The sequence below is a fragment of the Marmota marmota genome, unplaced genomic scaffold (genome assembly GCF_001458135.2).
Source record: "Marmota marmota marmota unplaced genomic scaffold, marMar, whole genome shotgun sequence".
NCBI lineage: Eukaryota > Metazoa > Chordata > Mammalia > Rodentia > Sciuridae > Marmota > Marmota marmota.
Window position 1 is genome coordinate 9,296,182 of NW_026000206.1, and position 13,841 is coordinate 9,310,022.

At 55.1% G+C, this 13,841-nt stretch overlaps 1 protein-coding gene across 6 annotated transcripts in view; it reads left to right on the top strand.

The window, feature by feature from the left end:
• Nucleotides 1-13,841, top strand: part of Ptpre (protein tyrosine phosphatase receptor type E) — a 101,925-nt gene that overhangs the window by 73,924 nt on the left and 14,160 nt on the right. For 4 of the 6 annotated variants that reach the window (XR_007343208.1, XM_048791386.1, XM_015498398.2 and 1 more), the window contains 6 exons: nucleotides 2,512-2,602; nucleotides 6,404-6,480; nucleotides 7,137-7,173; nucleotides 8,586-8,683; nucleotides 11,117-11,236; nucleotides 13,053-13,216. Coding sequence is in view for 5 of the 6 variants with exons in the window: in XM_048791386.1 (XP_048647343.1) it covers nucleotides 2,512-2,602; nucleotides 6,404-6,480; nucleotides 7,137-7,173; nucleotides 8,586-8,683; nucleotides 11,117-11,236; nucleotides 13,053-13,216 (587 nt within the window). In the remaining variant the exon portion in view is untranslated. Of the gene's footprint in view, nucleotides 1-2,511; nucleotides 2,603-6,403; nucleotides 6,481-7,136; nucleotides 7,174-8,585; nucleotides 8,684-11,116; nucleotides 11,237-13,052; nucleotides 13,217-13,841 lie in introns of those variants that run through there. The other 2 variants (XM_015498399.2, XM_048791387.1) reach the window with 2 other exon arrangements.

The window sequence follows — 13,841 nt, forward strand, 5'->3', positions numbered from 1 at the left end:
CCGTTTTCAAAATAACTCTCCATGTTTGCAGCTAGTCTCTCTCCTCTCCCTCTCTTGTCCCATTTCTTCTTCCACTTTGGTTTCTCCTTGTGCAGGAGGCTGGTGGCTGGCTCCCTGGTGGAGGGCCATGAGTCAGAACCAGTAGCTCTGGCACCATCTTAAAAGTGAGGGCCACGCCTGGAGGGGGCCAGGGTGGGGCCAGAGAGGCTCTTGCCCTGGGTGCGAAGTCTAAGAACACACCTAAAATCTCAATAGTCAGGCTAAGTCATGTTTTGATGCATCACTTAAAATTTCTGAAATTAATACAAGAGATCTATGATGAACAGAACAGCACAATTATAGACAAGGAGAGGACCAGTGGGGACAGATCTTTTCTCACTGTCCCAGACTCCAGTAACTACACAGTTACTGATTCTGTCATTAATTAAGTCTGTTATTCTGGTCACTGTGGATTTTGTACATCAGGTTGGATTTTTTTTTTCTTTTCTTTCTGGTGCTAGAATTGAACCCAGGGCCTCCTGCATGCTAGGCAGGCCCTCTACCACTGAGCTCCACCCCTAGCCCTGGATTTTTCAAAATATTTGTTCTCTCTCTGATTCCTAAGTTTTTTGGGTGCCCCTTTAAAATGTGTGCCCAGGGCAAATGCCCCTCAGCTCCCAGCCCTGCCTTTGGGCAGCCGCCCCCCGCCCCCAGCTGTGAGCCAAGTTGTCACAGGCTGGCTAAGGTAGCACAGCCCCATCTCCAGGTTTCGAATCTTGGGCAGCTACTGGGTCCCTCCTCCCCACCCAAACCCCTCTGGCCACCACACCACAGCCACTTGCCTTACAAGGAAGAGGGAGGCTTCTCTATTTTTTTTTTTTGTCAATTTATTATTTTTAGTAGACTTTGTTTGGTGAGCAGTTTTAAGCTTACAGAAGAGTAGCGCCCGAGCTGCAGAGCTCCGAGCTCCTGCCTCTGCCCAGAGAGCAGCTTCCTCTGCTGCCCGCTCTTGTCCCAGCCTGTTAAAACTGACACATTGTTGCCACCTGAAGGCCACGGTGCTTGTCTGCTCCTTCTGTCATCTTGCCAAGTGCTTTGCACCATGTGTCTGGGTTCCAGCTTGTCGCCTGGATTTCATGTCCAGCACTAGGGGCAAAACAGCTTTTGAGGGTAGAGAAAGAGAAGACCTGAAAGTGTCGTCACAAACCCAACATCTAGGTAAGGCCAAGGAGGGAGTATTCAGACAGCCCTGACCAAGAATGAGCCACTCAAGGGACAGGGGTCGGAGGCTGGGGTAAGGCTGAGAATTGCTGCTGGCCCTGCTGAGGTGCCCACCATGCTGGACCCTCCACGCCCGGACGGAGCTTCTGCCTGTGTCTACAGGGTATAGCAGCCCCAAAGTGGAGGAAAGGTGGCTGATGGCACGCTGGGAGCACTTGCCAGGGATAAGAGAGTCTGCACTGGAGAAGCATCTACCTGAGAGGAGGGGGCTCAGGCCTTGATCCAAAGTGTGAGCAAGCCCAGGGCAGCGTGGCTTTAACCTGAGGCTGCACTGTGAGCCGGCCCCAGGCTCCTGGGTCAAGCCCACACTGGCCTGGTGACCCTGGACACAGCCACAACCACATTGCCTTGAATTTCAGACCTGGTCCCTACCACAGGGGGGATCCTAGTGTCACCTGATAATAGGGGAGCTGTGACAGACAGGGAGGATGGCCCAGCTCCCCATGGTGCCAGCACCTCCTAAGCACTCTGTAGGGCATTAGGGATTCTTCGTTGGAGCCCAGGGTCCAGATCCAGCCAGTGGGCAGGTTGGTGTTGAGGCCGTGACTCGGGGTTCGGCATACTCTTTCACACTGTGCACCAGGAGGGGCGCCCCTGCACGTGGGATGTGTCCCAACAGTGAGCAAACAGCACAGCTAGAGACAGCCCAGAACCAGAAGTGGTGGCTCCCGGGAGTAGAAGGAACTAGAGGCTCAGACGCTGCGTACACATCTGCCATGCTGTCATCGGATTTAGCATCCTGGTCCTCATTTCACACCCCCTCCTCATCTGGGACCAAGGCCTTGTGAAGGGGTGTGTCCCAAACCCCAGTGGGCCCTGAACCAGGTCACTGGGGAACTTGGAGAACAGGAGCTGGCTCACTGGGCTGGGTAGGAAGGGCTGAAGAATCGCCTTGTAACAAGCTCCCAGCCGTGACCTCACTGGTCCACAGAGACCCCTTGAGTCCTGAGCAAAGCCAGGGCCGTGTCTGTAGTCACCTCCCTCTCCACTTCCCTGGGTCATTTTACTCCTCTCCGCCCCGCCCCTGAGTCACGGCATCCCTTCTCAGCCCTCCTTGCTCTGTCTCCTGGTCACTCCATCCCTCCTTGGGGAGGACGCCTGGGCTGTGCCCATACAGAGTCTGAAGCGGAGATGGATGATGGGCAGAGGAGGATGGCTTGAGGTGCCTTTGATTCCTGTGCCTGGCAGGGAAGCTCTGGGGGCCAGAGGTGGATTCATCATATTTAGCTCCAACTCTGCATTTTCTTCCAGTCGTTGCCATCTGGACACATACAAGGGACGTTCGAACTGGCAAATAAAGAAGAAAACAGAGAGAAAAACAGATATCCCAACATCCTTCCCAGTAAGATTTTACTTATTTTGCATGGTTGGTGCCATCTAGGCTAAACTTGGCATTCTCTTATAGCTCCCAGTGGCTGTGTCTGTCCAGCAAACGCAGCATCCTGCTGCTCAGCAGTAGGCACCCCCACTCACACCAGGAGCAGTGCAGCTCTCCTCTCTGGGTCTGTCTCCCTGCAGGAGGCTCGGGCCCCATTACTGCTCGGGGATCTGGTGCTAAGCCTGTGTTCATTATTCAAGCCTGGATACCCGGGGACAGGCAGGGCAGGGGTGCTGCTGCATGGTCTTGGGCATCACCAGGCAGTGCCCCTCCTATCAAAATCAGTCCTAGGCCCCCTCTAGGCCTGCTGGTGCCCTGGACAGCTCCTCTCCCTCAGACTCAGTGCTCTTGGCCACAAGCATAAAATCCCTAGCATTCTGTAGGGTCCTGGACCAAGGACAGAAGTAACAGAATAAGAAACCTATTGGGGTCTGGCAACTTTGTGGGAAGGCTTAGAATCCAATTTTCACCCCAAGAGCTAACAGTGGCTGTGGACCAGGGACAGTGTCAGAGCTGGGTGCAACAGCTCAGCACAGGGCTTCTCATGATCTGCTGCAGCTGTCTAGGCCGTGCCAGCCCAAACCCTCAGGCTCCCAGCAGCCTTTGCAAGGCTGGTAGTGACAGCCTGCACCCAGTCTGGACCCCTCCTGCCAGGCCAATGGAGCAGCAGTCTGCAAAGACTCCACCAAATGCAGTTTGAATCCTGAGCCCCACCCTCCTCGTGGCCCACAGACCATGCTCCTGGGCAGTGCCCCATGGAGTCAGAGAACTCATGATGGTGGGCTTCGTGTTGCTCTTAAATGCAGTTTCAGGGTAGAATGACATCTACTGTGTGTGTATGAGCTCTGTGGTGACTGGTCTCCCGCGTTTCTAGAAATATCCTTACCCATTATACATGCATGGGGTTCATATGTGGTTTGACAGAGCCCTGTGTGAGCCCACGATACAACTAAAACTAGACAATCAAGTAGTCTTTCGTTGTAGAGGCAGCCTGGGGAGATCCAGGGAATGGGTCAGGAGCTGAGCTGTGAAGGTGGCTTGGTCCAGGGTCAGATTCTGGGCACAGAGTGAGACCAAGTCAGAGGACCTGCTGCTGGAAGAACTGAAGGAATCCAAGACGGGGGGGTGGGGTGGGGGGAGGCACTTACGTGGCTCCACAGTTTGAAGGAAAGCGTGCCAAGAGAGGAGGAGTCAGGCTCTTCAGAGTAATACATGTCCAATAGAAATCAGGGTATTCAAGATGAGTATCCGTTTCTAATTTAGTCACCTTAGTCGACCAGCTTAACTGATGCCTGCATTGCTCATGTGTGTGAAGGACCTACTCAGCACCAAGCACCTTCCCAGGGTCCTCTCTTGTATGAGGACTCTTGTCCTCTCTCTTAATCACCAAACCCTTGCTGCTTAAAGCATACTTACATTGTTAATTAAGAGTATTTCCTGGGGATCTTGTGGGACCAGAGTTGGTGGCCAGGTATGGGAATCTCCTACACCCTGGCCAGTGGGGCAACCACTTCCCCTGGGAGTCCTACCTGGACTGGGCAGGGCCTCTCCTGCTGGTCTTCTCCCAGCAGCTTGCACTGTGAAAGGAAGCAGCCTTCCTTCAAGCAAGGAAGGGCAGCAGGTGCTGGCCAGGTGGCTGAGCTTCCCGGGGGTCCTCCCCACCCCACCCTGCCCGGGAGGCCCCTCCACAGGAACTCCTGGGTGCTGGCAGCCATCCAGGGCTAGGGGTGCTGCAGGGAGTTCTGTGTTTCACACAGGTGGTGGGAGGTAGGATTCAGGAAGGGTGGCTGGGGACATTGTCCCTGGCATGAACCAACTAGGTGACATTCAGCTGAGAGAGGTGCCCCTGAGGGCCCTGCTGGTGCCAGGATAGTGGCTGGATCTTGGGACAACAGAGGGCTCTCAGGGCTGCCAGGGCCAAGCTGTGAGGCCCCTTCTCACCCAGGGTGGGAGCAAATGTTGGTGGGGGAGGGGAGTGGAGACCCTGCCTTTCCTCTTCTTCCCAAGCCTGGGGAAGCTCATACCAGGTTGAAAGGTGCCCCTGAAGCTCCTGCACCGTCTTCGACCCCAGGAGCTGAGGTCAAGGTCTTCCTGGGGGGACGGGACTTGCACCGGCTGAAAGGCTCCAGGGGTCTCCTTTTCTGGAATAAATGCCAAAGGCTGATGATTTTCGAAAATAATGTTTTGAAAGTGAAGTGTGACTTTTTAGAATAAAAAACAGGAAGCTCATAGAAGCTGCAAGATTCTAAATCTAACCAGAGGCTATTTTCCCTCTGCTGGTCTATAACCGTCCTCAAGTGTAAGTCATCACAGTATTTTGAGCCAGCCCTGCACGTGCTCCGCCAGCGCTGCTTCCGCTGGGCTGTCAGGCTGGGCAGGAGCGAGGGGGTGAAGTCAGCATGGCTGTGGGCTTGGGCTTGAATGCCCTGCCTGCGTGTCACTGTGATTGTCCCTGGGGCTTCACGACCCCCTCTGCCAGCAGCAGGGCAGATCTGGCCCCACAATGAAGCCCAGGCACAGGGGTCAGGACCACTAGCACTGGCCAAGTGGATAGACTTCCTGTGAGTTCAGACCCCAGCATGTGACGTGAGACGGGGCCGTGCTCCAGCACCACAGCCACCGCCGCCCCAGGAGGAGGATGAAAGGGAGCAGTGGCAGTGTCACCCACTCACCGCGCCTGAGCCCGGACACTCGGATGGACGTGGGCTGGGTCCCAGGCTGGGTGACACCTCCAGGACCATGGAGATGGCCCAGTTCCTTGAGACTCAGACACGCTGCAGAGTCCAGCCTCGGTCGCAGCGGCCTGCTCACTAACTTCTCACACAGTGGAAGGAGGACAGCTTTCGCTTTTTTCTGAAACAAAGGCCCAAGAAGGCAGAAGAAACGGGGCCCACAAAGGCTGTAGCCTCCCCAATGAGCACACAACACCACACGTCACACCAGAGCACACACAATAGAGCACACATGTAGAGCACACACATGCAACATATTCACACACAACACACAGAGTATGCCACAAACACACCACACACGTATACATGGGCCACACGTGACACACTCAACTCACTGACATCCCAGCATATTGCACACCACACACACACACACACACACACACACACCCCACAGGAGACACCACAAATAGACCTCACCACAAGCATGCACATGGCGCACACACACACACACACACACACACGCATGTACACACAGAGAGCACCCTGTCCACTCCCACTCTGGAAAGCCCACCCCAGCAGGTTGGACTCCAGCTCAGGCTGGGCTGGGCCTGCGTGAGCCCTGCTTGCTTCCAGCCCAGGGCAGACAGGTGCCCTTGCAGACGGCCAGGGATGGGGGTGGGGCTCAAGGTCCCGAACCCCACACCCAGCTCCCAGATACCCTGGAGAGCCTGCGAAGGTGGACCCAAGTCCTGTCCTGAGGTTCTCCTGTGTGCTCCACACTTGTGAATACCGGGCCCACAGTGCCCAGTCATCTGCTGGCAGGGGTCCCAGCGTGCTCTGTCATGCCTTGTGTACGTGTGCACCCACAAGTCCTGACCCGACGCTGACGTCCCACTGCTGTCATCCCACAGCTGTGGGAATCAAGGTGGCCCAGAGCAGGTGCCCTTGCAGCCCCATGGCAGCTGTAGAATGCACCTCTGCTGCCCGGCACCGCTGGGGGCCACCCAGTCGGGTCCTTGCTGGTAGCTAACACTTCAGGTGAAGGAAGTGAAGGTTCCTCCCCTGACAACACGGGTTTGTCTGGTTTTTCCAGATGACCACTCCAGGGTAATTTTGAGCCAAGTGGACGGAATCCCCGGCTCGGACTACATCAACGCCTCCTACATAGACGTAAGTCACACGGCTTTGCACCCCCTGGCCGGGGAACCAGCGCCCACAGGCACTTGGACTGAGTCTGAGTCATGACAGGGGCATTTTCTTCTATGGCCTTTCTGGGCACTTGGCCACACAGAGCACCAAGGGCACAGAGCCACCAGCACCCAGGAACCTGCTGTCAAGAAGTCAGAACATGGAGGTCACACCAGACAGTAACAGAGATAACCACATGACAGCCATGTTTATCCCATGACACGAGAACCAGCTAGTTCAGTGATGACTGGTTAAATAAATTATGGTAAAACCATATATAATCAATTATTAAAATTTGTTTAAATTGATCTCTAAAAGATCATTAATATAAATTATAAAATTCACATTTAAAATACAAGGACTCAAAAGGATTTGTGAATTTTGCCCCAATTTTTAAAATATAAATGTCCAAGGTCCTGTTTATGTGCATGTGTGTCTGGGGAAGTTGGCAGGAAGAAAACACCATCGAGGGGACCCAGGAGAAGAGCTTTTGCCATTTCTGAAATTGCTAGTGAGTTTTCTCTCCTCACTTTTATCTGTCACATCCTCTGTGGTGACACGGATTCCCTTTCTGATGATACTAAGATCTTTTCATCAGATCATTCTGAATAATTAAAAATCTGATTTTATTTTTCTAGGGCTACAAAGAGAAGAATAAATTCATAGCAGCTCAAGGTAAGCTTTTTACTAAATTAACTTCTGAGCATTATTTAGGTAAAATGATGTGACTATCTACCTGCCAAAGATACCAGTCATCGATATTGGATTTTTCTGCGTGTGTGTGTGTGGGGGGGGTTGTGCTGCTATGGTTAGCAGGCATGTCCAATGTCCGTGCACACCGTGGGTGCGTGTAGACAGACACCAGTCTATTCCACACCTGCACCATCTACACACAACCCACAGCAGCCCACTGCTGCTCTTCCGGCACATTTGGTGGGCTGGACCCCCTTCACCTTCTCTCCCTGGTCTCCTTGTAGCTCCAAGGCCAGGGGCGGGGGGCTGAGTTGCCTCTTAGATGAAGGCCCCTGCCAGGAGGACTCGGCCATAAAATCACGCTCTCAGCCTTGAACACTGTCTTGCACTTGAGCCCTTGGGCCCAGCTTCCCTCCCCTCCAGCAGATGCTGAGTCTGCAGGTGCCCCTGCTGCACGCAGTGGGTATCAGGGGAGCTAAACTAGAGTTCTCTGACTTCCTCCTCTTGGGCCAAGAATCTATAGGTGGGTCCCAAAATTCACAGTTTATGACAATAACCTGGAAAGCTTGTCATAACCCAGATTCCCTGGGAAATAGAAACCCACACACATTCACGCACAGAGGATCAGAGCTATGTCTAGCCGAAAGTGTCAGGAGACCTGACAAACATTGGCTAAAAAGAGATAAAAGCATGTTTTTCTCTCCTATGAGCAGGCATCTCGGGGGAGGCAGCCCAAGGCTGGGACAACAGCTCAAGGGAGGGGCTGCTTTATCTTTCTGCCCTGCCCTCCTTCTCTTGTTGCTCCCAGCCTCAAGGTCACAAAATGGCTGGTGCACCTGCAGGCACTGTGTCTTTAGTGGACAGGAAGTGGACAAAGGGCAGAAGACTTTCTTCTAGAGACACTCTAAATTTTGTTCATATCTTATTTATGCTAAGAGATTGAGATCTTGACCAAAGAAGGGGGGGGGTGAGAAGTGGAAGGTGAGTCATCAACCTGCAATCTCCCCCCCTTTCACACCACACACACACACACACACACACACACACACACGTCTTTTATGAATCAGAAGTTCTGGAGGGGCCTGCTATTCTGAGAAATGAACAGGTCACTTTGAAGGGTAGCATTAGACCCAGCCCTCCTCTGAATACCCCTTTAATGCCCATGAATATAAGAATCCAAACGCAGCCGACATTCAGTTGGGTGTCCTGGGTGTCCTGATGCAGGACAGGCAGGGATGGCCGTCACTGGCTCTGGCATCTCAGGGTCTGAAATGCCCAACCAGCTGTGCTGTGCCCAGGAAGGACAGTGCAGTTGTGCAGGCCAGCAGGAGCCAGGCTGGGGCCCAGGGGCTTCTGCTCATGCCCTTGACTCTGGACCTGTCCTCCGGGCTCAGGCCCTAAACAGGAGACTGTGAACGACTTCTGGAGAATGGTCTGGGAGCAGAAGTCCGCCACCATCGTCATGTTGACCAACCTGAAAGAAAGAAAAGAGGTGAGTCCCCACCTCGGGCTTAGTTCCTGTCCCTCCCCGTCCTTTGCCATGTCCATCCCTTCTAGCAAGCAGTACAGGGAAAAGCACTCAGGGACTTACAGCACTTTCATCTTAAAATAAATTCACCATGCTCCTGGACCCTCGCCGCCCTGCTCTGCACCCGTATGTGTGGGGTGTGGATGTGGAAGGCCTCAGACCGGGGAAGCACCGTCGCCTGCTTGTCCTGCAGATGAGAGATGCACGTGGGAGGGAGGAAGGGGACCCCAGCCACCATGAACAGCCACAAAGGACAGCTGAGCTGCCTCACGCCGAATGCAGCAAGTCCTCCTCAGTGTCCCCCCGACAGATGGGCTCCCTCCCAGATGCCAGGATCAGGCTGGAGCAGGGCCACGGAGGGCCACGGAGGGCCGCGGAGCCCCTGGAGGCCTGTGGCCCAGGCAGGACCTGGTGTGGGTAGTGAGCTTGTTCTCCAAATGGAAGAAGGACCCAGAGTCCGAAGGAGGCTTCTTCAGTGGAGCAACCCTGCGGGGAGAGCGTGTCCCAGCATGTCCAGCATGAAGGGCCTGCATGGGGGGAATGTCTGTCCTGCCAGCCCCTGCCCAGGCCTCTCCTGCACGGCAGGTGATGGCCAGGCCCCAAGGCACCTGGACATGCTGAGGACTCTGGGGGGAACTGAGCTTTCAGGCGAAATGGTGGGTCCTGGGGTCGCAGCCAGGGCGGAAGCCTTCCTAAGTGTTTCCACCTGAAACGCACAAGAAAAAGCCTCTAGTCACGGATTCTGGCCTTCTGGTTGGTCGGAATGGCGTGGTGGTTTCTGTTCAGGTTTTTGAGGGACAGGGCTGGGGAGTACCACGCCTTCTCACAGTGACTCTGCCTCCTCATCCTTGGTCACTCATGGAAAGAATGACGGGAAGGAAGCAGGGCCCAGAATGCTAGCCTTTCCTTCCCTGGGCAGCTGTGGAGGAGCCCCCACACTGTAGACCAGCAGGTCACCCTTCCCCCGGGCCCGGGACCCCTGTGACTGGCCACCCACACAGGCAGTCTTCCCGGGGGCTGCTTCTCCAAACAGGAAGCACAAGCCCAGTGCAGAAGCTGTGGCTGGCGGACCCCCACCCCCGTGTCCCCCACGTGCTGTTGCCCAGGGCTTGGCCCTGCTCTCTGATCCTCCTCTGGGCCTCCTTCCTTGGGTGTCCATCCTGTGACTCAGTGCTGCCTGCCGGAGCCCAGATGAAACATTGCTCAAGAGAGTTCCCTTTTCTCGGCTGCTTGCACTTTGCTTGTGGTCTCCTGCCTCCACTTCCTGAGGAGCACGTTGTGAAATGAGGCTGGCATCTCATGATTGATGGAGAGAGGGGAGGCGAGGACCCAGGGACAGTCACACCCGGAGCCTGTCAGGGCCGGAGCCTGAGCTCCTTCTTGCTAGAACCTTTCAAGGCAGGAATTGTGGACTGGTCCCGACAGCCCCAGGGCGGGGCGAGATTCACCCCAACCAGGACCCTTGGGTGTTCCTCGGGCTGCTTCAGAGACTCCCTGTGAACATCGGAGCCTGGGCCAGGATGTGGTGGGTGGGGGCTGGGGGAGGTGTCCCATGGGTGTCATAACACCAGGATGCTGGTCTCTGGTAATTACCAGGCACTTCATGCTATAGAGGATTATTAATCCTGGAAAATTGGCCGGTTAGCTGTGCCACCCCTGGGCCATTTCCAAGACAAGCTGTCAGATGTCTGGAGGCTGGTTAACTTTCAGAGACTTCTCAGTGCAGCCCCCACATAGCTCCCCTCTTGCTGCGAGTCCCCATTCATTCATGTGCTCGTGCTGAGAGGAAACTCCTACAGGTAGATGCTAGGGGCACCAGGAAATAAGGGCTCCTGGAGACTGTGTTTGGGGCCGTTTCAACTTCAGAGGGTGAGATGGTAAGGAAATAGCCTCTGTCACCAAGTGCCACCTGGCAGATCCTGCATCAGCCTATTCTCCTGGCTTCAGGCTTCTGCCCTTGAACAGGGCCAGGAGGTGCTGCTAACAAGTGCTTGGTGAACAGGCAGAGGGGAGGACCTGTGTGAAGTGTCTGCAGGCGTCCTTGGGGACAAGGAGTGAGCTTCACTCTAGCCTGAGGGCTATCTTGGGTCAGGTTGCCCAGCTCTGAACAGAGCAGGCTGAGGCCAGCTCTGCAAGTGTGAGGCTTCAGTGAGCGAGCAGACCAAAGAGACCACAGTTGAAACCAGCAAGCCCGGCCAGGCCTGGTCCTGGGGCTTCTTTCCTATGGTGCGACCTCACCTGCCCCACTGATAAGGGAAACGCTCTCCCGCCTGCTTTCCCATCCCAAGGAACTGCGTCTCAATCCTGGTCCAGGGGCCCTGTGTGGCCGGCGGGGACTGGGCGGGGTGACGAGGCACCCTTGAGGATCTGTTTGTTTCTGTGTGTTGCTCCATGCAGGAAAAGTGCTATCAGTACTGGCCCGACCAGGGCTGCTGGACCTACGGAAACATCCGGGTGTGCGTGGAGGACTGCGTGGTCCTGGTGGACTACACCATCCGCAAGTTCTGCATACAGCCGGTGAGCACGCCCTGCGGCCACCCCGCCAGGGCCATTCCTGGGAGCACAGGCTGGGGGTCAACACATTTCTACACTTTACAACACGGGAAGCTGCGTCCCTCCTGCAAGACCCTCACGGAGAGGGCTGTGACAAGTCTGCAGAGAGGCCGTCTGTTCTGTAGCTCCCTGGGAAGGAGGAAGAGTCTTTTGGCAGGGCAGGGCATCTGAGACCCCCTCAGTGGCAAGCTGTCATTTCACGTGACGTGGAAGGCAGCTTATTTTTATTTAATTAGTTTATTTATTTTAGTCTAAAAGTAGCCCATGTCTAGATGGCCATTTCCGTTTTTTTCCCATTTTCTACCTGGTGCATTATGGTTGTACATGCTGACGGGATTTGTCGCTGCATAATCACACATGCGCACAGTGCACAGTAGGTGACAATGCCATGTGGCCTAGCCAGGCCCCGGCCCTCCTCCCTGCCTGCTGCCCCCACTCCCGCCGGCCCTTTCCTCCACTGGCCTCCCGTCATGTTCATGAGATCCCTGCCCACCCCACCCCGCCTTTCTTCTCCTTTTTCCTCTCCAGCCTCCACACGGGACAGAAAACATATGACCCTTGACCTTCTGAGTTTGGCTTATCTCACCGAACATATTGTTTTCAAGTTCTATCCATTTTCCTGCAAATGACATAATTTCATTTTTCTTTATGGCTGAATAAAACTCCAAATATACCACATTTTCTTTATCCATTTATCTGTTGATGGCCACCTGGGCCGGTTCCATAGTTTGGCTATGGTGAATTGAGCTGCTATAAACACGGGTGTGCATGTCTCACTGTAGTGTGATGGCTTTAATTCACTGGGGAGAATACCAGGGAGTGGCATGGCTGGGCCGTGTGGTGGCTCCACGCCTGGCCTTTGGGGGAGCCTCCTTAGTGGTCGTACTAATCTACGATCCCGAAGTGTGGAAGGGCCCCTTTTCCCCACATCCTCTCCAGCATTTTTGCTTGGGTTCTTGATGGTTGAGGCAGCATTTTTTAAAACAGTTTCAAAATGTGTCCAAAACCTCCTGGTTGTTTTTCACACTTCCTGTAGTTCCCCACTAAAAGAATAAGGCAGACATTTTATCAGGATTCGAGGATAGAGTGATTGGTATAATCAAATTTAAAAATATGAGGCTGAGATTACTAGAAGCCACAGCAAGAAAGGGAGAGAGTAAGTTTTATTGTTCTTCTCACCCTGCTTTCCTCTCTCCTGGATGCACAGGCACTTGCACACACATGTGCACATGCCAACACACACACACGCCCCTCCAGACATACCTTGAGCCTTCCATGGTCTGGGGCAAGTGAACTAAACCCACAGGCTCTGGGTCCCAAGAGCAGAGAGGCTCTGGGGGACCGGGGGTCTCTGATGAACAGGCCCCCTTCTTTTCTCCCCAAGTTGAGACACTCCGCGGGGGAGAAGGTGCTGTTGCTGATCGCTCAGGACATGGGAGAGAAGTGGGGCTGTGCAGGGAGAGCAGGGTAGGCCCCTCCTTGAAGTGGGCTCTCTTAGGACCTGCTCTGGGGATGTCTGGCTACTTGAGGCCTGCATGGCCTGGGCATGGCCAGGTGCCCATGGCCCTGCTCCCTGCCCCCTGCCAGAGCCCATGGTGTCAGCAGTGGCCAGCGCCAGGGTTCCCACTTGGGCATTCTTCACATTGATGGGCACTGACACCCACAAGAGCCCCTGCTGCCACAGCCTGATGGCCCTGTGGAGCCCAGGCAAGGACCTCAGTAGGGATGTGGGTGGGCAGGCGAGGGCCACCCCGCCCCTGACTCGCCTTGCCCTCCACAGCAGCTCGCCGAGGGCTGCAAGGCCCCGCGGCTGGTCTCGCAGCTGCACTTCACCAGCTGGCCTGACTTTGGAGTGCCTTTCACCCCCATCGGGATGCTCAAGTTCCTCAAGAAAGTGCGGACGCTCAGCCCCGCACACGCCGGGCCCATCGTGGTTCACTGCAGGTACGAGGGTGGGCTGTGGAGGGAAGCCTTGCTCGTGGGACAGTGGCCAGTGGACAATGTCAAGGTGTCAGAGGGGCAGGCCGGGGGCGGGCCATTCCTGAGTGGTAGCTCCAACAGCCCTGCAGGGAGAGAGCAGGGGCAAGTTCAGGGTCTCCCCAGCACATCCCATGTAGCAGAGCCTGGCTTTGGTGGCTTTTGAGAAAAGACCCCCATATGTAAAGTCAACCAAGCAGAGAGACCCAGATTGACCGTGGGAGTGGGGCCACAGGCCTCCCCTGGGCCTTCCCCTCCGCTCCCCTAGGGACCTCATGATCCCTTGGATCCCAAGGGACACACCCAGGATGTCCTCCCTTGCCAGGACACAATTATGCCCATGATAACCAGAAGAAAATGTTTGGCTGCTGATAAAATTACCCACACAGCCTCATAGAAAGCTGCTGGTGTCTGTGGCCCCCGGAGAACGTGACTGAGGTCACAGCGCCCTCTAGTGGTCACACCGTAGACTCACCCCTCAAGCACCCAGGAGAAGTTTCCCTGACTTTCCTCCTGCTCTGTCCTGGAGCTCCAGCCTACCCCAAGCTCTCCCCAGGCTCCTTACTTCAGGCGAATGTGACCCAGGAGGTGG